This window comes from Callorhinus ursinus, unplaced genomic scaffold (genome assembly GCF_003265705.2).
Source record: "Callorhinus ursinus isolate GAN/ISIS: 27379988/994484 unplaced genomic scaffold, GSC_fseal_2.0 scaffold41, whole genome shotgun sequence".
Lineage (NCBI taxonomy): Eukaryota > Metazoa > Chordata > Mammalia > Carnivora > Otariidae > Callorhinus > Callorhinus ursinus.
In genome coordinates this window covers 9,342,509-9,366,758 of record NW_027397103.1, presented here as the reverse complement: position 1 = coordinate 9,366,758, position 24,250 = coordinate 9,342,509, and the positions used below count along the sequence as shown (strand labels likewise).

General features: G+C 46.7%; 1 protein-coding gene across 4 annotated transcripts in view; it reads right to left on the bottom strand.

Annotated features, from left to right (window-relative positions):
* Positions 1–20,418: 20,418 nt before the first annotated feature.
* BRAP (BRCA1 associated protein) overlaps positions 20,419–24,250 on the bottom strand; it is a 91,780-nt gene continuing 87,948 nt past the window's right edge. For all 4 annotated transcript variants that reach the window (XM_073881112.1, XM_025889680.2, XM_025889681.2 and 1 more), the window contains one exon: positions 20,419–22,832. In XM_073881112.1, the coding sequence (XP_073737213.1) occupies positions 22,469–22,832 (364 nt within the window). In that variant the 3' untranslated portion in view covers positions 20,419–22,468. The remainder of the gene's footprint in view (positions 22,833–24,250) is intronic.

Below are 24,250 nucleotides of genomic sequence, written 5' to 3'. Positions count from 1 at the left end.
TTTCTTTCTTTCTTTTTTTTTTTTTACAATTTATTTATTTGAGAGTGTGTGTGCTCATGTGCCTGTGAGTTGGGGGCGGGGTGCGGAGGGAGAGAAACCCAAGCCAACTCGCCACTGAGCATGGAACCCGACCCAGGGCTTGATCCCATGACCCTGAGACTATGACCTGTGCAGAATCCAAGAGCCGGCTGCCTAACTGATTGAGCCACCCAGGCTCCCGTGACTGCAATTTCTAATAATCTCAACATGTCATTTTTTTTAAAGTTGTTGTAAGTTTTTTTAAGAACATCCTAAATATTCGTGTATTGGTTAGCATTTGCTGGGTAACAAACTCCCCCCCAACATAGCAGCTTAAAACAACAAACTTTTTTTTTTCTTTAAAATTCTATAGGTTGACTGAACAATTCTTTTCTGGGCTGGCTTGATTGGAGGTGGATGGTCTAGAATCGCCTCAGTGACATGTCTGGCAGTTGGCTCTGGGTCAGCTGGGGATGATCAACACATCTTGGCCACCTCTAATCATCCTGCAGGCTGGCCTGGGCTCATTCACATGGCGGTGGTCACAAGGGTCCCAAGAGTAGCAAGAGAAGGCAAGCCCTAATACACACACGGGCACTTTTCATGTCTCTTCTTGTGTCACATTTTCTAATGTCACATTAGTCAAAGCCAAGCCCAGATTTGAGGGGTGGGGACATAGACTCCATCTCTTGATGCAACAAGCTGCAAAATTACTTTGCAAAGGATAGGCATACAGGGAGGAAAGATTTTGTGGCCCTTTTTTGGAATCTATCACACTCAGGAATGGGGTAATTAGAAAAATCTATTTAAACTTTTTTTTCTTTAACAAAAGGACTCCCAGTATTCCAAAGAAAGCTGAGAAGCCTACCTTTAACAATATGATGACTTTCAAGCCTCCAGATTCTTGATCATCTCACTCAGGACTGCTAGAACCATCCTGATGAAAATAGCACCACATGTATTTTCTGCAAAGCTGGTTGTGATGGTTAATGTTATGTGTCAACTTGACTGGGCCATGGGATGCCCAGATATATCTGTTGAAACATTATTTCTGGGTGTGTCTGTGAGGGGGTTTCCAGAAAAGATTACCACTTGAGTTGGTAGATTGTGTAAAGCAGATTGCCCTTCCCAGTGTGTGTGGGTACCATCCAATTCATTGAGGCCCTGACTAGAACAAAAATGCAGAAGAAGGGAGAGTTCTCTGCCTGACCACTTGAGTTGGGTCATCAGTCTTTTGCCCTCAGACTGGAATCTAACACCATCAATGCTCCTTGTTCTCAGGCATTTGGATTTGGAATTGAACTACCCCATCAGCTTTCCTGGGTCTTGCCAATGGCAGATTGTGGGATCTCTGAGCCTCTATAAATACACGAGCCAATTCCTTATAATAAATCTACTTATGGATATATATATCTCCTACTGGTAATGTTTCTCTGGAGGACCCTGAGTAACACACATACATATGACCTTGGGAAAGTCACCCTCATTGTCCCTCATGCACCATGAGGGCTGCACTAGATGTTCTCAAGTTGCAAGAGAACTTTTTTTTAAGATTTTTATTTTTAAGGAATCTCTACATGCAACGTGGGACTCGAACCCATAACCCGGAGATCAAGAGTCACATGCTCCACTGACTAAGCCAGCCAGGCACTGGGAAGGGAACTTTCAGAGGTTATGTTGCAGGAAAATGAAAGGAGAACAGGCCACATGCTGAACGGCCTAACCCCTGCTTGTAGAGATAAGATGGTTAGGCTCGGGGCTGGAACTTTAGCTTTCATCCAGATTTTTGGTATGATCTGCGAGACTATGATTTTCAACTTTTCCTCCTCATAGGCCTGGTTAAACCCTTTGATCTCTTTTTTTAATTAAAGATTTTATTTATTTATTTGACAGAGAGAGACAGCAAGAGAGGGAACATGATCAGGGGAGTAGGAGAGGGAGAAGCAGGCTTCTCATGGAGGAGGGAGCCTGATGCAGGGCTTGATCCCAGGACCCTGGGATCATGACCTGAGCCAAACGCAGATGCTTAACCAACTGAGCCACCCAGTGCCCCCTTTGATCTCATTTTTATTGGGCAGTATTATTATACCACTTTACAAACACACCATTTATTCCAGCCTGACCTTAATAACCTTTCCTTTCCCCCAGGCCTTAAAAGGCATTAAAGGTCAGCAGAATACTCAACAATGCTAGATGTAAAAAGGGGAAAAGCAGACAGTAGGTTCTTGATAATGTCCAAACACATGAAGGCCAAGAAAGGAGGAAAGAGAGGGAGAATGAAAGCAAATGAAGGAAAAGAATCCGTTAATTTAGCAGTTTTCCTTGGACTATTCTTTTAACAGCTTTGTTGAGATCTAATTCCCATTCTCTGTAATTCACCTATTTCAAATGTGTGCAATTCAGTGGTTTTTAGTATATTTGCAGAGTTGTGCAACCGTCACCACAGTATAATTTTAGAACATTCCATCATCCCAGAAGGAAATCCCATAACCATTGGCACTCAATCCCCATTCCCCCTTCCTCAGCCCCTGACAACCACTAATCTACTTTCTGCCACTTGGGCTATTTTTTTTTCTTGTGGCAAAATATACACAACATAAAATTTACCATTGTAACCATTTTTAAGTGTGCAGTTCAGTGGCATCAAGTACACTCACATTGTTGGGCAGCCAACACCACCATCCAGCTTCAGAACTTCATCTTCCAAAATGAAACTCAGTCCCCATTAAACACTAATTACCCATTTCCTCCCTCCCCCTCTTCACCCCCCAGCCCCTGGTAAGGACCCTTCTACTTTCTGTCTCTATGAATTTGACTACCTGAAGTACCTTATAGAAGTGGAATCATACAATATTTGTCCTTTTGTGTCTGGCTACCTTCACTCACCAAAATGTCTTCAAGATTCATCCATTCATAGCATATTGCAGCATTTCCTTCCCTTTTAAGGCTGAATAAGTTTCCCCTGAATGGACGGACTACATTTAAACATAGGCTATTTCATGCCAGGCTTTGGAAGTTGTTTTCTGTAGACTGACCCCTAGTAATTGAGTCATGGACCCATTCCCACTCATCTCCATCCCCCTTCCAAATGCAAAGTAAGAGTAGGTTGAGCTTACCCTTCCACATTGGCCCAGAGGGAAAGAAAGGCAAGAGGTTGTGGGGAAGGGAGTCATGATGGGTACGTGTGGGAGCTCGCGCCCATGTGTCTCCTGCAGACCCTTCCCCTTCTGGCCTTTGTCACCTCCCACCCAAAAGAGGCCGTGATGTCCTGGTGTTTGGAGCCCTGAGTGCTTTGTGCTACTTTCTGCAGGTAGAAGTGGCAGAGATGAGAGGCCCCACCTACAATGACAAAAATGAGGCTGGGCTGATGCCAACTTGGCCTCTTGAGAAAACCTAGGTAGCCAGGACTGAGGAGGTAGATTCATAACTTCTCAACTCCTAGGCAAAGCCCAGTGTTTATGAGTCGCTACAGCTCAGGGAACAGCCCCTGTGTACGGGCTAGCCTGAGAATCATGCAAGGAATATTCATCTTTCAATTATTCTCTGGAAGACGGACATCCTAGTGCATTTCTGCCGGGCATTCCCTACTCCCTCCTCTACCCTCTTTATCTACTTTGCACTAATATGGGAGCAGAGTGACCAGAAACATACAGTTGTTATAACCTGCCTTTTCCGTGGCAGTGAGAGCACCAACCAACAGAATCATACTGTACTAGGAATTCACCCAACAAATAACAAGAGTTGATATTTACTGGGGTGATGAAAAAGTGTTAGAAATAGTTGTGATGGTTGCAGAACACTATGCATGTAATTAATGCCAATGACCTGTACACTTAAGAATGGTTAAGATGGGGGCACCTGGGGGGGCTCAGTCGGTGAAGTGTCTGCCTTCAGCTCAGGTCATGATCCCGGGGTCCTGGGATCGAACCCCGCATTGGGCTGCCTGCTCAGCGGGGAGACTGCTTCTCCCTTTCCCTCTGCTGTTCCCCCAGTTTGTGCTCTCTCTCTCAAAAAAAAAAAAAAATAGGGACACCTGAGTGGCTCAGTCAGTTAGGCGCCTGACTCTTGATTTTGGCTCAGGTCGTGATCTCAGGGTCCTGGGATTGAGCCCCACGTCGAGCTCCACACTCAGTAGGGAATCTGCTTGAGGTTCCCTCTCCCTCTGGCCCTCCCCTCTGCTCACGAGCTCTCTCTCTCTCAAATAAATAAATCTTTAAAAAAAAAAAAGGATGGGGGTGCCTGGGTGGCTCAATTGGTTGGGCGACTGCCTTTGGCTCAGGTCGTGGTCTCGGGGTCCTGGGATCAAGCCCCGCGTCGGGCTCCCTGCTCCCCGGGAAGCCTGCTTCTCCCTCTCCCACTCCCCTTGCTTGTGTTCCCTCTCTCGCTGTCTCTCTCTCTCTCTGTCAAATAAATAAAATAAAATAAAATAATAAATTAATTAATTAAAAATTTAAAAAAGGATGGTTAAAATGGTAAATTTTATGTATATTTTACCATAATAAAAAAAGTAGTAATGAATAACAAACTACTGCCAGATGGCTTTGGAGCTAAGAGAACATGGAGATGTTCTTAGATCATTAGATAAACCCTAAGGAGTTCAAATTCAAAGTTCAGTAGCAAGCTCATACAGAGAAACTTTTTTTTTTTTTTTTTTTTAAGGAAAAAGGGAATTTTATTTTTCAAGAAAATGTACTAACAGGTTGAGGGAAGGAGCACGTTGGCCACATCCCCTGTTCTAAGCAGGGGTCTGAGATGAGGCCAGACCTGACCAGGGCTTGGGAGGAGCTAATGGGACTCCCTGTGGCACTGGGAAGAGGACCAGGCAGGCCCAGGGATGGGACTTTGTTCTGTTAGCACCAGGAACCGTCCACAGCCACCGCTGGACTCGGAGACAGGACAGGGGATGGCCCTGCTCTGCCTCCACCTGAGCAGTCTGGGGAGGGGCTGGTGGCAGAAGGCTCCCTGCAGGTGGTCATCTGAGTGTGATTCTCAGATTCACAGACCAACCTCGGTCCCCCCAGCCCCCTGTAAACACAAGAATGAGCTCGTGCAGAGAAACTTTTGAGCTTGTAGAAGGGTCCACCGTTCTATCTAGATCCTCCCTTCTCTCTCCTACTGAGGGACATCCCCAGTGCTCTGCTCTCTTCTGGCTCATTCTCTTCAGCAAACCAACATGCCGTAACACCTCTCATCTTTTTAAAACTTTTAATTATTTTTTATTTTTTTAAAAATAAACTTTAGGGTGGCTTAGTCGTTAAGCGTCTGCCTTCGGCTCAGGTCATGATCCCAGGGTCCTGGGATCCAGCCCTGCATCGGGCTCCCTGCTCCGCGGGAAGCCTGCTTCTCCCTCTCCCACTCCCCCTGCTTGTGTTCCCTCTTCTCTGTGTGTCTCTCTCTCTGTCAAATAAATAAATAAATAAATCTTTAAAAAAATAAAATAAAAATAAACTTTATACCCAACATGGGGTTTGAACTCACCACCTGGAGATCAAGAGTTGCATGCTATAGCAACTGAGCCAGCCAGGGGCCCCTAAATATGACTTTTTCTTTTTTTTAATTTAATCTTTAATGTTTAAAAAAAATTTTTTTAAGTAAACTCTACAATTACCTCTCATCTTTACAAAAGTAATCCTCTACTGATGCTCACCCACCTCGGGCTACCTCTGCCTTCCCGCACTGTCCTCCACTGAGCAGAGTGTTGCCTGCCCCTACCTCCCTTCCTCCACTCCCCTTGTCTCCTGAGCCCCACTGCTTCAGAGAAATACTTTCCTCAACATCTGCCATGGCAGCACCACTGCAGAAGCCCACCTTTCTGGCCTTAGCAGCAGACTTCCTCAATTCCTCCTTCCGGAGACACTCCTGACACCTGGCTTTCTGCCCTGAATGCTCTCACGGTCCCCGCTCACCTTCCTAACCTTGCTTTTCTCCCACGTAGGGACTCACACTCTCATGAGCCCAGCCGCATTCTGTCTCCCATGCCTGCCTGGCGCCCCATGCTTACACTCTTACCCCATTGGGTCTATTTTCCAAACAATATCGAGCTTAAAAAAAAAGCACAGGTCATAGCCTGTGGCTCCCCTTCTAAAAAATACTCCCATAGCTCTCACGTCTTAATAATAAGCACCGCATGCTTACCTTGACTTATAAGGTCTTAAACATCTGGACCTTCACTACCTCATCAGTCTTCTCCTTCTTCCACTCTTGTGCTTGTTTATTCCAGCCCCCACACACTGGCCTCCTTGATAGTCTTCCAACATGCCAAGCACACCCCCACCTCAGGGCCTTTGCACTTGCTGCTCCCTCTGCCTGGGATGCCCTTCCCCCAGGCAGACACATGGCTCAGTCCTTCACCTTATTTGGGCTCATTTTGGATGATCCTTCTTAGTGGAGAAGGCTTCCCTGAGCACCCTGTTGTGTACAACAGCACCCTACCTCATCACTTTGTACCACCATAATCTGCTTTATTTTTCTTCATACCACGTATCACTACTAGATATATATTTGGTGGTTTCTTTATCACTTGTTTCCTTACACCAGAAGTCTAGAAGTAAGCCCAACAAAGGCAGGGACTTTACTGTTTATAGTTATAAAGCCTAGAACACTGCCTGACACTTAATAGATGCTTATGTTTTTGTTTGTTTGTTTTTTGTTTTTAAGTAGGCTCCATGCCCAGCACAGAGCCCGGTGTGGGGCTTTGAACCCACAACTCTGACATCAAGGCCTGAGCTGAGATCATGAGTCAGTTGCTTAACCAGCTGAGCCACCTATGCACCCTCCTTAATATTTTAAGTGAATTAATAAATATTTAACAGATTCTAAATGGAGTTACGTGTGTGGTGTCTGTACGTATTGTGTTTTTTAAAAAAGATTTTGTTTATGTATTTGAGAGAGAGCACATGTGTGTGTGAGGGGGTGCGGGCTGGCAGAGTGGATAGCAGAGGGAGAGGGAGAGGAAGAGAGAATCTTGAGCGGACTCCACACTGGGCGTGGAGCCCTATGTGGGGTTTGATCTCAAGACCCTGAGATCATGACCCCAGCCAAAACCAAGAGTGGATGCTTAACCGACTGAGCCACCAGGTGCCCCTATGTGTTGTGTTTTTTAAATCCACTCCTGGGGGCTTCTGGCTGGCTCCGTCAGAAGAGCATGTGACTCTTGATCTTGGGGTCATGAGTTTGAGCCCCATGTTGGGCATAGAGATTACTAAAAAAAAAAAAAAAAAAAAAATTTTTTCTAATGCACTCCTGGAGAACCAGGGAAATGAATGACAAGGTAAAAGAGATATACAGTTGACCCTTGAACAACCCGGGGGGCGGGGGGCGGTGCCAATCCCTGCAATAGCCTATTGTCGACTGGAAGCCTACTGGTAACATAAAGAGTTAACACATATTTCATAGGTTATATGTATCATATACTGTATTCTTACAACAGAGTAGACTAGGGGCACCTGGGTGGCTCGGTCATTAAGCGTCTGCCTTCGGCTCAGGTCATGATCCTGGGGTCCTGGGATCCAGCCCCTGCACTGGGCTCCCCGCTCCGTAGGGAGCCTGCTTCTCCCTCTCCCTCTTCCGCTCCCCTGCTTGTGCTCTCTCCCCAACAAGTAAATGAATAAAATCTTTTAAAAAAAAGAAAGAAAACAGCCGGTTCATCAGGAGTTAAACACAGAAGTACCATATGACCCAGCAATTTCATTCCTAGGTGTACACCCTCCCAAAAAATTGAAAACAGGCACTCAGAATACTATATGTACATACATGTTCAAGAACAGCACTCCTCGCAGTAGCCAAAAGGTGGAAACATCCCAAATGTCCATAATTGGGTGAATGGATACGTATATCCATACAATGGAATATCATTCAGCCATAAAAAAAGAATGAGGTTCTGATACTTACTTACCATCATGAATGAACCTCAAAACATGATGCTAAGTGAAAGAAGCCAGACACAAAAGGCCACATATTATATGATTCCATTTATATGAAACACCCAGAACAGGCAAATCCATAGAGACAGAAAGCAGACTGGCGGTTGCCAGGGGCTGGGGGAAGGGAGAATGGGGAGTGACTGCTAATAGGTCTGGGGTTGTTCTGGGGGTGGAGGAGTGTGTGAACGTTTTGGAACTCGACAGAGGTGGTGTCTGCACAGCACTGTGAATGTACTAAATGCCACGGAAGGTTCATTTTAAAATGGTTAATTTTATGTTATGTGAATTTCACTTCAATTAAAAAAACTGTTTGGGCTTCATGTTTAGGTCCTTTAATTAGCACAACCTTGACTTTCATTATGAAATAGTTAGCATTTTTGCAAAGACTCAGTGATAAAAAAGATTATTGTGTCTCTGTAGAGAACACAAATTACAAAATTTCTAGGGCAGAGGGGACAAAACAGGGTTCCAACTCAGAAAGGAAACACCACCCATCTGATTCTCCTTCTTCTGGTAAATGTATACCACTAAAGAATCTGGGACTTAATTATTAAATTTAGCTCCTCTTGCCTTGAAACCTCCCCCCTGCCTTCCCAGTTACCCCAGCATACTGCCTATGGCGCACTTACCACCGGCCCCACAATGGCACCTATTCCTCCCTTTCTCCCAGAATACTGATTGTGTTCAGGCATTTCCCTTCCCCCAAGCAGCCCTGAGCCCCAAAGAAACTGAGCCCAGCCCCCAGAAGTGACTAATCTTAGGAGAATCTATTCCCCTTACCAGTGACTGACTCAGGTATAACCACGTGACCCAAATCTCATGAATGAGATATCAGGGGGGACGTTTGGTGGTCTGATGGTTTAAAAACGATGCCCCACCAAATCCTCTGATATGCCTCCCTTTGAGAAGCTGAAGCTGGGGGCGTCTGGCTGGCTCAGTAGGTAGAGCATGCCACTCTTGATCTCTGGGTTGTGAGTTCAAGCCCCATGTGTGGCACAGAGTTTACTTAAAATTTAAAAAAAAAGTGAAGCTTAACTCTAGTCCCCTTGTGACTGGGTTGGGCTTCGTGACGAGCTTCAAACATATCAAATATGGCAGAGATGATGGTCTGTCCCTTCCAAGATTTGGTTACTAAAAAGCCTCAGCGTTCATCTTGGGCTGGCACTCTTGCTTTCTCTCCCTCAGACAGCTCACTCTGGCAGAAGCCAGCTGCCATGTCATGAGGACACTCCAGCAATTTATGGAGACGCCCACGTAGCAAAAACCAAAGTCTCCTGCCACAGCCAGGGAGGAACTGACACCAGCCAATGTGAGCCTGTGAGTGAGCTTGAGAAGAACAGGTGTCATCCCTGTCCAATAAAAATCATACCCACTCAGGGCACCTGGCTGCCTCTGTCAGAAGAGCATGTGACTCTTGATCTCAGGATCCTGAGTTCAAGCCCCACGTTGGGTGTGAAGCCTACTTAAAAAAAAAAAAAAAAAAAAAATCGGGCGCCTGGGTGGCTCAGTTGGTTAAGCGACTGCCTTCGGCTCAGGCCATGATCCTGGAGTCCCGGGATCGAGTCCCGCATCGGGCTCCCTGCTCAGCAGGGAGTCTGCTTCTCCCTCTGACCCTCTTCCCTCTCGTGCTCTCTATCTCTCATTCTCTCTCAAGTAAATAAATAAAACCTTTAACAAAAAATAAGTAACAAAATAAAAAAAACCATCCCCACTCCTCCCCATGAGTCTCCGTTTCAAGTGGCACAAAAGGCTTGTTATACAAATTGGCTGAAGAATGTATTAGACTTGGGGACCCAGTCCTCTCCATCTCTTAGCTCTGCTATCCTCTGTGTTGACTACATCACCAGGCAAGCCCTCCTGATGTGGTAGCAAAGATGGCTCCCTACAGCTCCAGGCTTCCATTCTGACCAGCTTGGCAATCCCCGAAGACAGAATCAAGCAAAATTCCCAGGGCCAATGCTCACTGGGCAGAATGGGGTCACGTGTTCTTTTATTAACCTATTACTGTGGCCAGGGGGTTAGAACCTGCAGACTGGCCAGGCCAACTCTCTTGGAGTGATAGACAAGGACCTCATAACCTGATCCTCTTCTCTTTCCATCAGCCACCCTGCCTGTATTAGCTTCCTATTGCTTCTGTAACAAGTTGCCACAAATTAGGTGGATTAAAACTGCGCCAATTAATCGTCTTTCAGTTATGGAGGTCAGAAGTCCACAGTGAGTCTCATGGGGCTAACTCCAAGGTGTTAACGTGCCTGTTCCTTCTGGAGGCTCTAGGGGAGAATCTGTTCCTTATCTTTTCTTCTTCTGCATGCCATTCACATTCCTTGGCTTTTGGCCCTACATTGCATTTGCTCCCTCAGCTTTGCCACACCACCTCCTATTACTCCGGTCTCCTGCCTCCCTCTGACAAGGACCTTTGTGACTGCATTTAGGTCTCACCTGGATAACTCAGGATAACCTCCCCATCCTAAGATCATCAACTTAATCACATCTGCAGAGTCCCTTTTGCCATATAAGGTAATACGCACAGGTTCAGGCGATGAGAATGTGGCCATCTTTGGCCCCCACTGTACCCAAACACACGACACCCCCGCTGGGATTCCCCTGAAGCTCTCGGGATCCACCAGGCACTTCCACCCCTCCGTTCCTTGGCTCCTGCTGTTTCCTCTGCTGAAGGACTGGCCCACCCGCTTCCACCTGCCAATCTCCATACTTGAATTTTATGGCTTAGCTCAAATGGCACTTCTCTTTTCTAGCTTTCCTAATCCCCACAACCGGGGAGAATGAAGTGCACCCTTTCTCGCGTTCCCGGAGCACAACAGTTTATGACGGTGAACCACGGTATATCGGTTTACGTATCTGGTCACTTACTCGATTGTGAAGTCTGTAGGAGTAGGGAGTTTTGATCACCTTTATGGCCCCAGCTCCTAACACATAGCTCATGGCCCTTAACAGGTGCAAAAAAAGTATTTAGTGAGTCCAAAAGCAGTTCGTGAAATCTAGTAAGATTTTTTTAAGTCCCAGTTTGTAGTGGGATGGCTTTATGATCCATGTCAGTAGTTCTATCCACCAGGCCCTGCCTTCCGGACCCCCCTCATTTGCATAACAGCTCCCTTCCTTTCTCTGGGGAGCTTTCTCTTCCCTACGCAAGGTGGTCATGGTCACATTGGCCTAAAGGCCACAGCGCTGTGGCCCATGGCCCATTATGGTCAGTCAGAGTCAAAGTGGTTATCCCACATAGGGGCACGTGGCCCAGACTGGCCAAAGAAAATGAAGCCATGGGATTGTACATGGAGGCTGGAGAGAGAAGGTGCTAGGGAGCAAGTATGAGCAGCACCCAGAGCCATGTGGAGCCCTGCCCTCCTCATCAGCCTCCACCTGGAGGAAGCCTGCGTGTGGACAGGAACGTGAGGCCAATCTGAAGGAAAACTGAGCTCTGGGTGGTTAGTGAGCTGGCCAGGTGTGGGACAACAGGCCCCAAGGCCAACCCCACCCCTGAACTTCCCTTAATGAGAGCTAGGCAATTCCTCTTTTTTGCTTCTATCAGTTGGGGTTGGATTTCTGAGTTATGCCTGAATGATCTTGACTAATACAGGCCTTAACTTTGTAAGAATTTGTGGCCTAACATGCTGTGCACTGTAGACAACCAGCAACATGACTGTAGTTGGGGTGCATAGCTTCCCAAAGTCTGGGATGCAGGAAAGAGAAGATAAAGTAGTGGATTCATTTCCTTGACAAACACTTTGTGATGATCTGTGACGTGGGGGAAGACCCTGAAATGGCACTTTGGGACAACACAGTATATTAGTCAAGACTCTTTCAATGACAAAAAATCAAAAGAACCTGGATTGGGGGGGGGGAAAGGTGGGGGAGAGGGAGGATGGAATTTATTGGCTTATGTAACTGCAAAGTCCAGGAATAGGGCTCATTTCTGGGATAGTTGGATCCAGTGCCTCTCCATTTCTCCCCCTTTTTTTTTTCTGTATTGATTTTATTCTCAAGTGATCTCTTTCCATACGGCAGAAAAGATGGCCAGCAGCTTCAAATTTATTGCCAGCAAAGAAAATGTGAAATGTATAGAGGGAAGAAAGGTTAGACAGAGTTAGGGACTCTATCAATTAGGAATGCTTCAGTCTGTAAGTATTAGAATACCCTACTAATGGGACTTAAGTGATAAAGGTTTATTTATTGCATGAATTAGCTGTCTGGAGGTAAGCAATTTCAGTGCTGGTTCGGTGATTCAACTACAGCATCAAGAACCCAGTTCTTTTTTTTTTTTTTAAGATTTTATTTATTTGACAGAGAGAGACACAGCGAGAGAGGGAACACAAACAGGAGGAGTGGGAGAGGGAGAAGCAGGCTTCCCGCGGAGCAGGGAGCCCGATGCGGGGCTTGATCCCAGGACCCTGGGATCATGACCCGAGCCGAAGGCAGGCGCTTAACGACTGAGCCACCCAGGTGCCCCAAGAACCCAGTTCTTTCTCACTTTCTGCTCATGCCATCCCATGCATGTCTGCAACAGTGTCCCTCTGGGTCACAAAATGGCTGCTGTGACGCCAAGCATCACAGCCTCACCCAGGGGCATTCTGAGAAGGAAGGAGAAAAGGAACGTAGGAGCCAGGAACAAAAGGAACGTTCTCACGTTCACCTTTTTTATTTCAGGGGGTAAAATCATTTCCAGAAATGCCCAGCAGACTTCCCTCTCTATCTCATTGGCCATAATCTCATCATATGGACCATCCCTGTCCATACCAATCCTATGACTGGCTACAACCAATCAGGATTTCACCTGTTTGCTAAGAGAACAGTGCAACTGTCTGGATATTCACCCTCTTTGAGTTTCTGGGGTGGTGAGGTCAATCCCCAGTCTTGGGAGATGAACCATGGTTGGCCTCATGGAAAGTGAGGGAAAGTCTCTTGGAGGGCTTCTGGACCAGGCCTTTGGTGAGGTTGTTGAGCCGCTCATTTCACCAATCCACAACTGGACCTACCTCCATTCTCGCTGCATGAGATAAGCCCCTCATCGTGTTCAGTTGGGATTCTGTTACTTGTACCCGAAGGTATCTCACAGATACATTCCTCTATGACAGAATTTGCTCAAGGCAGTTTTCTCCAGACGTGCTTTAGTGCTCCCAAGACAGAGGCCCCAGGGCAGGCCAGCCCACTCTGTCCTTCCAAGGTCCATCTCGACTGCCACCTTGTCCCTAAAGCCATTCCTGGCACGCTCAGGCACAATCACCCTGCCCTCTCCCGAACGCCTCAGACACTGTGAGCATTCTCCCTGTTGCCCATCCCCGTTCAGCTAGTGTTGATTAAAGCCCCGCACATTCTAGGGGAGGTGCCAGGTGCTGGTATCACACACCCGAGGTCGCCCCTTGCCCGCCTTCAGTCATGCACAGCGTGCTTGGCCTTTGTCCTTTCCCTCCTTCCTTCACTCCTTCCAACAGTCCAGTGCTAAGGGGCTTCTCTGGGCCAGGCCTTGTGAAGATGAAGGAAAATGGGCCGCACCTTCAAAATGCAGATCATCTAGCCAGAAGACAGTGACAGAGATAAGCACAGGGGCCACTAACACAGGTTGGGGGCAAGCAGGGGTGGTGAAAACACTGACATGGACACCACAATTTGTGCCCACTGAGCTAAGCTAAGCACCAGTTCCTTTAATCCTCCCACAAATCTTCTGAGGGGCAGCTATTACTACTATCTCCATTTTGGAGATGAAATCACTGCTCAGAAATGTCACATAACTTCCCCGAGATCACTCAGCCAGGGAGTAGCAGAGCCAGGGTTTGAACCCCGGGCCCCGGGCACAAACCTCTGCACCGCACTGCCTGTCCAGGCTCGGAGGCAGACTTACCCGATCTCAGTTGGCAAGGAGAGACCTTGAGCACATCCTTCCTGCACGGCCTCAGACGGAACCACCCCTGTAGCGCTTGGATCTCAGACTTTCAACCTCCAGAGCGCAAGACGACTCGTTTCTGTTGTTTGAGCCGTTCGGTTTGTGGCACTTTGTTATGGCTGTGCTAAAGCAGACGAATGCACCGTGTAGGTCTCAAGGGGGCGGGGAGGTAGCGAGAGGGAGGGAGAGAGCTGTGAGATGAGCCTGGAAAGGTAGGTGGGCCAGATCACGCAAGACCTTGTAGGCCGAGGCAAGACTTTGGGTTTTACTCTAAGATCCGGGAAAATCACAGATGGGCTTTATTACTGCCGTTAAGTAGGGGTGTCGAGAATGATTTGGAAGGGGGCAGGAGTAACGGTGGAAAGACCAGCAAGGAAGCCACTGCAACTATCCAGGGGAGTGAAGATGGTGGCTTGGACAGACTGGGTTCTGCAGAGATCAGGGGGGGGGGGGGGGGGGGGGGCTGCCGAAGGGGGGGAGGGGAAAGAGGGCGGAGTCAAGGGTGATGCCCAGCTTCTGGCTTGAGTTTACTGGATGGATGAGGTTGGTTCTTATTCTGAAACAAAAGACCGGAGCTGGGGGTAGAGACAGATTTGTGCGGGGAGAACGAAAGTGTTCCTTTCAAACGGGTGAAGGTACATGTGTCCGCAACATCCCAACAGAGACGTTGAGCAAGCAGACGGATCTGTGAATCTGGAGCTCAGAGCAGGGTCTAGGCCACAGCTAGAAATCTGGGGACGGGATGTCACGGCATCGAGATGGTCTTTCTCACCTAGAGAGAGAGGAGAAGGAAGACAGAGGCCAGGACTCATCCCTGAGAAGCCCTCTCCTGAGGGCTGGTGGAGATGACCGGGAATGACTCATGGCTGCTGGTGTGCAGACAAACCACAGCCTGGGGAGGCCAGGCTCGTCCTGGAGACAGGGAGGGCCCTCAGGAGGACACGACACTTAGTCAGGTGGACTGCAGGAGTAGGAAACGGCCGGGGAAGGTAGCAGCCGTCAAGCTGTCAGAGGGAACGGAAGCAAAGACCCGTGGGTCAGTGTCCTAGGGTAACAAAGTACCACAAACCGGGGGCTTAGAACAGAGAGAAGTTGACTCTCTTATAGTTCTGGAGGCTGAAGTCCGAAGCAAGCCCTTTTTGTACACAATCAACCATGGGGGCATCTGTGACTACCCTCCTTAAAGCAGCCCTTCCCTCCTGCCCCCCGACACTGTTTCTTCCTAGCACTTATGTTTTCTGAAATTTCATACAATTTCGTTTGTTTGTTTGTAAGGCAGAAATGCTGGGGACTGTTGTATCCGCTGCTATATCCCCAGAATCCTGACAGGGTCTGGCACTTAGTAGGCCCTCAAGTAATTACTGAGTGAACAAATAAACCATATAGAAACAATAAGCCTAGAAAACACTAGAAGAAACACCCCAAAGTGTTAATGGTTTCCTCTGTTGAGATAAGACTTTTACTTTTCCTCTATTTTCCTGCTTAAAAAATAAAACATCCTATTTTGTGGGGAGGGGGGAAGGAAATGCTCTACATCTTGATTTGGGTGGTGATTACACAGACGTGGACAACTGTTAAAACTCATCCAACTGAACGCTTGAGACCTGCATTCTGTTATATGCTAATTATATTTAAAAAATAAACATATAAATAATATATGTATATCTCAAAATACAATGCTCTTACAATTATAGTATTTAAAATATACAATTGTAAATAGGATAATAGGTATTGCATCTGTATTCTAAATTAAATTTGACTTGTTATAATACTAAAAAGAAAGGAGAAGAAGGTTTTGGATGACCTTTACCTGCGGACACACACCGACCAGTCTATACCTGCCAAGTTAACACTGCTTTGTAACATCCCCCGGTAGTTTATAAAAATTTTGTTCTAGGCTTTCTCTCTCCATTTATTCTGTAATAAACTGAAGCCACAAGCTAAGCTGTTCCCTCTAGAATCTAGTTTCCAGTTAGCCCGTTTATTCCTGTTTGTGCCTCTGGGGGCAGTAACTGAGTCTATACTCTTAAAGAAAGGACTCCTTAGAGTCTAGACAGTTTTGTTCCAGAAGCAACTTTTCCAGCTGGGGAAAGCACCCCGGCTTCCATGAGGCTCTATATAAAAGAACTGAGATGTCAGCTTAAATGGTTAGTGTGGACTGGGCCCCAAGCCTCCCCAGGGTGAAGGGGCCACAACAGGCCATCAGAATGATTTTCCAAAGCCAGCCCTTGGGTTGGGGCGGGTGGGGGGAACCACTGGAGTGGTTTTCTTCCTCCTTTATCTGGCTCAGGCCCCGCTGAAGTGGGAGAGGAGACAGAAGTCAGAAAGTTCCATGAGGAGAAGGGGGGGCTTCCAGAAGGTGGGTGTACGGGACTGTTTTACTCACACCAAAGTGGTCTCAACTCCGTACTCTGCTCCTTTCCCAAAGCAACCACAAAACGGGGACTTGGGAGCTGTGTCCTTTCTGTTCCCATGTCTCAGGGTTGGGGGGCCAGTTGAGCGGCGTGGCCGGGAGCCCAGATTTTGGACTCAGGCAATTCTGGTATGGAGCACTGCCCTTATCAGGGATCCGCGATGCGACCTCAGCCAGTCCTGACTTAACTCCTGCTGGGCCTCGGTTTCTCAGTTTGTACGGCGGGGTGGCTCTACCTACCTCAGAGGCTGGCATGGAGGACTGAACAGAACAACACATGGAAAGTACTCAGCACAGGAACTGTGGTCTGGTCAGCAGGAATCCAACAAATGTGAACTAGCCCTTGGAATCAGATGCATCAAAACAGGGCAGAACTTGCTCCCGTCTCTAACACTCAGCCAGTGGAGGAGAATTCTCTAATTCTGTGCTTCTAATTCTCTTGGCTTTGGGTCCTACCAAAGAAAATAGAGGTTCTGGGTCTGCCCCTCTGGATTGCCTACTTGGGGGTAACTGGTGCTGGAAAAAAGCTCTCTCCTGGGGATGTTCTTCTACGTTGTTCCAAGTCAATTTAGGTTCACACAGGCTAACAGTAACTCAATTGGGGTTCTTAGCGTCCATTACCTCTCTTCTCACAAAAATGTTATCTCGGCAGGTGAAAAGAAAACTGTTTTTCTTAAGAGTTCACCAAAAAGCCCTCTCCCAAGGAGGGCTCGGAGAGGAGAGAGGCGGGGCTAGGTGGAGGCTCTCCTTCTGGGGATTATTCTGGTTCTGAAAAGCCTCAGAACATTCTTATTTATAAGAGTGAGGGGAAAGGGGGCCGCGGGGAGAGGGGAACCGAGCACATAGGAAGAAAGTGAGAAGGGAGAGCTTTAGCATTGCTCTGGCCAAACAGAGCTAGGAATCTCGCCAAAGGGAGAGTGCATGATTGGCGGCAGCCGAGAAAGCCTGTATGGACTTTGAGGAAAGCTTCTGGGCCTCAGCACGGGGCCTCCTCCTTCGGGGCCAGGAGAGTTCTGGCAGCAGCCCCCCGGCCCAGCATGTTCCCACATAATTGAAGTCGAATGTGCTTGGGGGGAGGGTGGATAGAGGAGGCCTCCGAGTTCCTGGCTGCAGAACCTCAGCGTTCTGCAGTTGGCCCTGTTTGGGATCAAAGCCAGTTAGTGTTGATTTTCCGCAGCATGGAAACACATGCAACGAAGCTGTTTTCCTGAGGCATGCATTTTGAAAAGAGGATTTTAATTTTTTTCCCCAAGGACAGGTGGGGCCGGGAGGTGGGGGGGGGGGGTTGTGACGTGGCTCTTCTATTGCTGTCTCTTCTGCAAACGGTTTTGGGCTCATAGTTTCCGTGTGAGCACAAATCAATCAGTTAGGATGTGTGAATGGGTATGGCCATGATTTAAGGCGAAGTCTTTCACAAAAGAGAATTCCTGGAAAATGCTGCTGGAGGACCCTCTGGCTGTGTGTGATAAGTCACAATTTGTTTGCTCTCCGCTGGAGTGTTTCCAGGAGAGCGGCTCTCTTGTTCCTCCTAAAATTTTCCATGGACTCTCCTTCACTTCTCGGTCTTTCTCTGTGATCTTGTTCTTCTGCCCCTGAAATTAGTTTGTGTTCCTTCTTTTCAGTTAGCACCAGTCTTTTGGGGCTATTATGTTAGTGATGCAAAGTGACACCGTCTAGTTTCTCAAGTGGTGGGGACACATCATTCTTTTAATGGCACTCGACTGTGCCCAGCCCTCTAGGGAAAGTCTGGACTCTTGGCCCATTGGGCCATACCCAAGGGATTGAGACCTATAATCACAAATCAATTCGGCTGGAGGGGTCTCAGAGCACCCTTCCCTTTTAAATAAGGAAATGGACATACAGGCAGATTTGGTCTGGGACCTTCTGCTCCTTCCAGACAAAAGATGGCGAAAGACATCTCCACAGAGGCCAGGTCAGTACTGCTTCTCCTATTCAGCATTTACGACTGGTGCTACATAGCTCTGCTTTTATCTTTTGAGAAGGATTTCACCATCAGTCGTATTATACTAGGATACCAACCTCTTTGCATTTATATCGAGGCTGGATCTGAAAGGAGTTTTGGGTCAGGGGATTTAGAACACGGTCTGAAAAAAGGCAAAGCAGCTTTAGTTCACTTAGAGCACTTGGTAATTAGCCTTGGAGTAACAAACGTTATCTGCACCAGCACTGCTCCGTGCCAAGTACCAAAACCACATTTTCCAGATGATTCCAGTGAGAAGTTTCTGACCCGAAGCAATTCAACATTGGGCCCCAAAGACCACAATCATCTTGTATAAAACAACAGATTGTTCATCTCTCCCTGGCCTTCTTTAGTGAGCAAGAATGCAAAATCCAGATTAAGAACCAACTGCAGAGCCCCCTTCGCACTCGCCTAAGCTTCCAGAATTACAGTAAGAGATTGCTCCATGTTTGTGAAAAGTATACTAGCTAAAATGATGCTGAGATAGTTTTGGCTTCTGGGAGTGCAGCTTTCAAAAAATGAATGTCTAGCAGAACCTAATATTGTTAAGTGCCTGAGCATTCCGGGGAGGGCATGAGTCCCAGGGAGACAGGGTAAAAAGGGTTACCAGGAAGTGGTAAATGGTTACCATTACCTTTAAATGACGAAAAGAAGGCATAAAGGAGTTGATTATAACATTAATCAGGATAAAGAGGCCACAAGCCCTCCCCACACCCCCACCAAAGAGGGTAAAAAATAAAATAAGTTTTATATATAAACTTCCTTGAGGTCTCCCAATGCACCAGTGCAAAAATACTTGTTTGCTCTGGGGTGAGGGCAGTGCAGTGTTTGTGGGGGTGGGAGTGGGGAATGAATTTCGGGCTGCACAGGATGAGACGCTGGGCTTTGGCTCTGGGGCAAAACGGGGCGGGGAGGTCCCTGAAGGGAAAGGCTTTTCCTCCTATTACTACTTTACTCTTTCCTGGCATTTAAAATTTTTAACTTTAAAAGCTACATCTGGGGGCGCCTGGATGGTTCAGTAGGTGGTGTCTGGCTCTTGGTTTTAGCTCAGGTCATGATCTCAGGGTCCTGGGATCCAGCCCCAGTCAGGCTCCGTGCTCAGCAAGGAGTCTGCTTGAGGGTTCTCTCCCAACAAGCCCCCATCCCCCCACACGCATGCTCTCTCGCAAATAAACCTTAAAAAAAAAAAGCTACATCTGTTGGTGTAGGCACTATGCAGATATTCTAGGACTCCCACTTCAAGAACCTTCACAGACAAGAATGAAAAGGGCTGGTTCGAAGCAGAAGCCTGTCAGAGAACACTTGGTGGCTTCCTAAACTCATTTAAGGTGAGAGCCAGGTCTCTGAGCAGTGGAGACATCCCCCAGCACAATGAAGGAGCAGGAACTGGGTCGTGAGAGACTCCTGAAAAATTTCCCTTCCGCTGCCAAGAAAGAAATTAACGCAGCAGAATTCACTGCGACAGTTAATTCAGCTTTTTCCTGGAGAAGACGAAATCACTTTCCTCAAATGTGAGAGCGACTTTCCTTTTTTAGCTAAAGCTCATTGACTTCATCACGTGAGCCCGTCGGCCACCAGCCCAAGCAACGTGGCAGAGTGCGCAGCAGCCAAATCTTAAGGATAGTATTTGTAACTTGTGTATCCCGACTGTACCAGGAGAGGGGTTTCCAAGTGATGACAGAAGGTTGTTCATTTGTGATTTGCCAAGCTCTCCACACTCTACTGGCTGACTGGTTTCCTACCCTCTCGCTGAGGACAACCTCCCTCAGCAAGCCTGGAGCTGGGAGTTGGGAGCTGGTTCAGGGCTTTGTCTGACCCGTGTATCCTAACCAGTCCCATCTGGGACGGTTTCAAAAAGGAAAACGATCTCAGCTTGCGATAGGGCCTGGGAAAAAGTCTCCGGTGTGTAAACTGATTGCTTTCCGTTTGCAAAAGAGTTGTGGGCTGAGTCTCAGCCTATCCCGAGCCTCCAAATTGAGATAATTTTCCTTATTTTACTTTTTATTAGTTTGGGAAATTGGAGCAAAGGGGTGGAGAGATGAATAATCTAGCTGCTCACTCTATTGTTGAGGGGATGATTTTTAATGCTTCTTTTAAATCTAGGTCATTGACACTTTCTTAGGTTATTTAGATACAAGCTCCCGAGCAAACGTCAATCAGAGAGACACAAATTTCACACAGGTCAGAATCATTTCAAAGTTTGGTTGTTTTAATGCAATTTCATTGTTCAAGGTAGTATGGATATATTAAGTGGTTCATTTCCATCCTGAAGAAAACACGAACAGTTTCTACCTTATGTAATTTTGTCAAATTCAAACATGACTCTTTGACCTTTTTCAAAGACAGTTTCTTAGTGTATCTTGATAAGATTCTTTATTTCTGGAAAAAAATGTTTAAACCTTCAAGTAGTTTGGAAACATTTGCCTATTTGCTCATTCCTCTGGGCAGAGCCTTTCAGAGCACTTAGCCCACCTGTACTGAAGCTCTCTGTTCTCCCAGCTAGTGGTAGGGCTGCTTGATGGAGGTGATCATGGGAAAATGAGGAGCGAGCAAGCTTTGTCAACTACTTCTAATTCTCTTAATTAGTATGCTACGATCCACCCCAGCTTCTGCAAGGTCAGACATGCAAGACAAGTACTTGGCCAAAAAAGCAGGATTCTAACTAGTGTAAAAATAGATTTTAAATAAAATAGAATCTCTATAGGAAAGAGAATTAGGTTATGCTTTACATTCCCATTCTTGCTTTAAGATACCTGTATATATAAGTCCAAGGGGGACTTGTTGGTCTGCCCTAAGTAAAAATTGAGAATGTCTGAGTACATTCATTTTGCAAAGTTACAGGTGAGGTTTTTTGGGAAATGCTACAGCACATCCCACAAAAATGGAGGGGTGATTAACAATACAGTTTGTGCGCTAACACGTAACATATAAGACATTTAGGCCAAAGGGGATGAGGTCTAACCATAGGCTAAAAAACAATTCTAAAATGTGATCATTTGAAAACTCTAATTCTAAAGCAGAAAACAAACCCCATCACTTAACGGCATGTCTTATTAACCCATCCAGCTACCTCTTTTGGAAGCTTAAATTCCAACACGGGTCTTACTTTAAGTTTGCTCAATTACTGCGTAGGATGAATTACTTGACGTTAAGGTTTCTAGAAAAAGTACACAGCCCCTCTGTTGGCTCACAAGCATTGCATGACTCTTTTAAAGGGGCTCTGTTAAAATTCTAATTTTCGGATTTAGAAACAGCCTTTGGTTGTATCTTGAAAGCATCATTGAAAATCTGCCCAAGCTCCCTCTAGCCGCAACCTGAACATGCAGCCCGATCTTTTGTAAACATTCAGAAAACACTGATCCCAGCAAAATACACAATCAGCTAGTCAAAGGCCTCACTCTGCATTTTCACATGGATGATAAATCTGCCTGCTGATTCTTGCTAGATGCTAGGAAATCCACTCTGAGAGTTGGGTCTTAGAGTAACCCTTCAGCCTCCTCCTTACTTGAGGTTCATAATGTGGTGTGGAGTCATTGAAAACAAAGTAGAAGCGCCACCATTTTTCCTACACTGGGTCCGCTCAGCCTGGGCGGGTTGTTTGTTTTTCCTGGCTAGCCCCGGAGCAAGAGATGGCTGCTGGTGACAGGCTAGTGACTAAAGGTTTACTGGCCCAGCCTCTTTTCCTGTGACCTTCAACCAATTCTTCAATTCCCAGACTGCAGGGAGGGAGGACAATGACAGGAGACTAACGCTAGGGAATTTTCATAAATCCTCAGTGGCCAATGCAAACCTCTCTTTAAAGCAGCTGCTATGACCTCAGGTAATGTGACCTCTGAGGTTGCCAAAAAAAAAAAAAAAATTTGACGTCTTGAACCGACCCCAGAACTGAATGTCAAATCCACTGACTCAATAAATACAATGGAAAACTGCACAGCAGAGCTGGGGCTTCTGTCAAGTAGCAAGGCAAAATGGTCATCAGAATGTCTGAGGTTAGTGAACTCCTATGGTGGGAAACAGCGGCCACCTCTTAAGCCCCGGCCCATTCCCATCAGCTCTCCTCGCCACGGCCACCGGCCCTCCAGTTACTACAGCGCACGCCAGCCAAGAAAAGATCCAAACAACGGCGGCTCCGTCCTCACTTGTACTTAATCAAGGTCCACCCTCACACGTAGCTGAAGCCCCAGCACACCCTTGCCGCGCCAGGGAGAACAGTCTCAGGGACACCTGTTTCCTAGAGGTCACTTGCCCCTCTTGCTGCGGCCTTTCCTGGAGGGCAGCTTCCCACTGCCACCCGAAGAGGGGGGGCTGGAGGCTGAGGCCACAGCGATGTTGATCTGTCCCTCCTGGATTTCCTGCCGGGTCTCAGCAGGCAGGTGGTTGATCTTCTGCTGTGTCTCCAGGTAGAACATGACGTCACGCAGCTGCTCCTGGATTTCGGTGATCTGCAGATCCTTCTGGTCGCAGGTCTCCTTCAACACCCTCTCCTCCTCCTTCAGTTTGTTCTGCAGGAGGACTTGGTTGGCTCGCAAACACTTGTTCATTTCCTGCTCCTCTTTGAGCTCTGTGGTGAGTTTGGCCACTTTCGTGTTTAGTTGGGTGCACCTTTTGCAAAACAAAGGAAGAAAAAAAGCATGTTTTTCACTTGCTGACACGGTCCCCTTTCTGCCCTGGGACTGAACAGAGGCACTGTGATCTCAGAATCCATTGAGGGACTGGACTCCTCCCCCCTGCGGCGGAAGGAGACTGGTTGGCTGCCACTGCAACAGCTTTACAAAGCAAGGATTTTGCTCGAGTTAACAGCATGACTTCAGGACAATTTTTCTAGGCATCAGGCATTTTTCAATTGCAGAAACGATTCTGCGATTCCTGGTAAAACTCCTACTGCTTCTCTGCTTTGCAGTCTGTGGTCAGGTAAGTGGCTCGGAGACAACAGCCACGATAAAGAAGTTCTGAGGAAAAGTGACGCTCTCGGAGAGCCACGTGCATTCGCCGGGGGACAGCTCCCAAGGACAGGGGGTGCCCTGTTCTCGATGCTCAATCTCACTCATAAGTAAAGAATTACAAATTAAAACACCATTTGGGATATCATTTTTCTGTATCAGAATGCCAAAGGGCTCAGACGTGGGGAAAGAGGAGCTTCCAGGCATTGGCACTGGAACATGAACTGCTACCAACTCTTTGGAAGTCAACTTGGCAATACCTATAAAAATCAGAATTTTATGTGCCCTCTGCCACACCTATTCTAGGAATTTATCCTACAGAATATATTTCAGACTATACTGAAAGAAACATGGAGCAAAATGCTCATTGCAACAGAGTTTATAGTAGTCCAAGACTTGAGACAACTTAAACATCCATCAACAGGGAACTGGTTAAAATTATTATGGGACCTCCAGACAATGGAATACTGTGCAGCCTTTATGAAGATCAAGATAGATCTAGATGTACCAATATGAAAAAAAAAAATCTCCAAAACAGAATATTTACCAAACAGAATACCTAATATTATTCTTTTTTTTTTTTAGAAGAAAGATTATGTATGTGAGATGTGAGCAAAAGATCTGGAAGAGTAAATATTCGCTGGTACCATTAATTAATAATGGTAACCTCTAAATAGATAGCATGATCTACAGGGTGGAAAAAAACCTTCCAGTTTTAATTCTTTCATATGGTTTGTTAGGGAGCGGAAGTATAGAAGAATATTTTAATTTCTCTTAATGCTGTAGTGTTGTTTTTACAGAAGTTTAAAACAAACAAACAAACAAAAACCCTTGGATGCCGGCTGCCTCAAGGGCACGTAACTCTTGATCTCAGGGTTGTGAGTTTGAGCCCCCATGCTGGGTGCAGAGATTACTTACAAATAAAATGTTTAAAAGAAAACAAACAAAACAAAAAAACTTTGGTGAAGAGTGTTGTGGGTGAAGAAAAAATTTTGAAACAGATAGTGGTGACAGTAGCAGGATGTTGTGAATGCCACTTAACGTCACTGACATATTTTATGTTACATAGATTTTGCCACA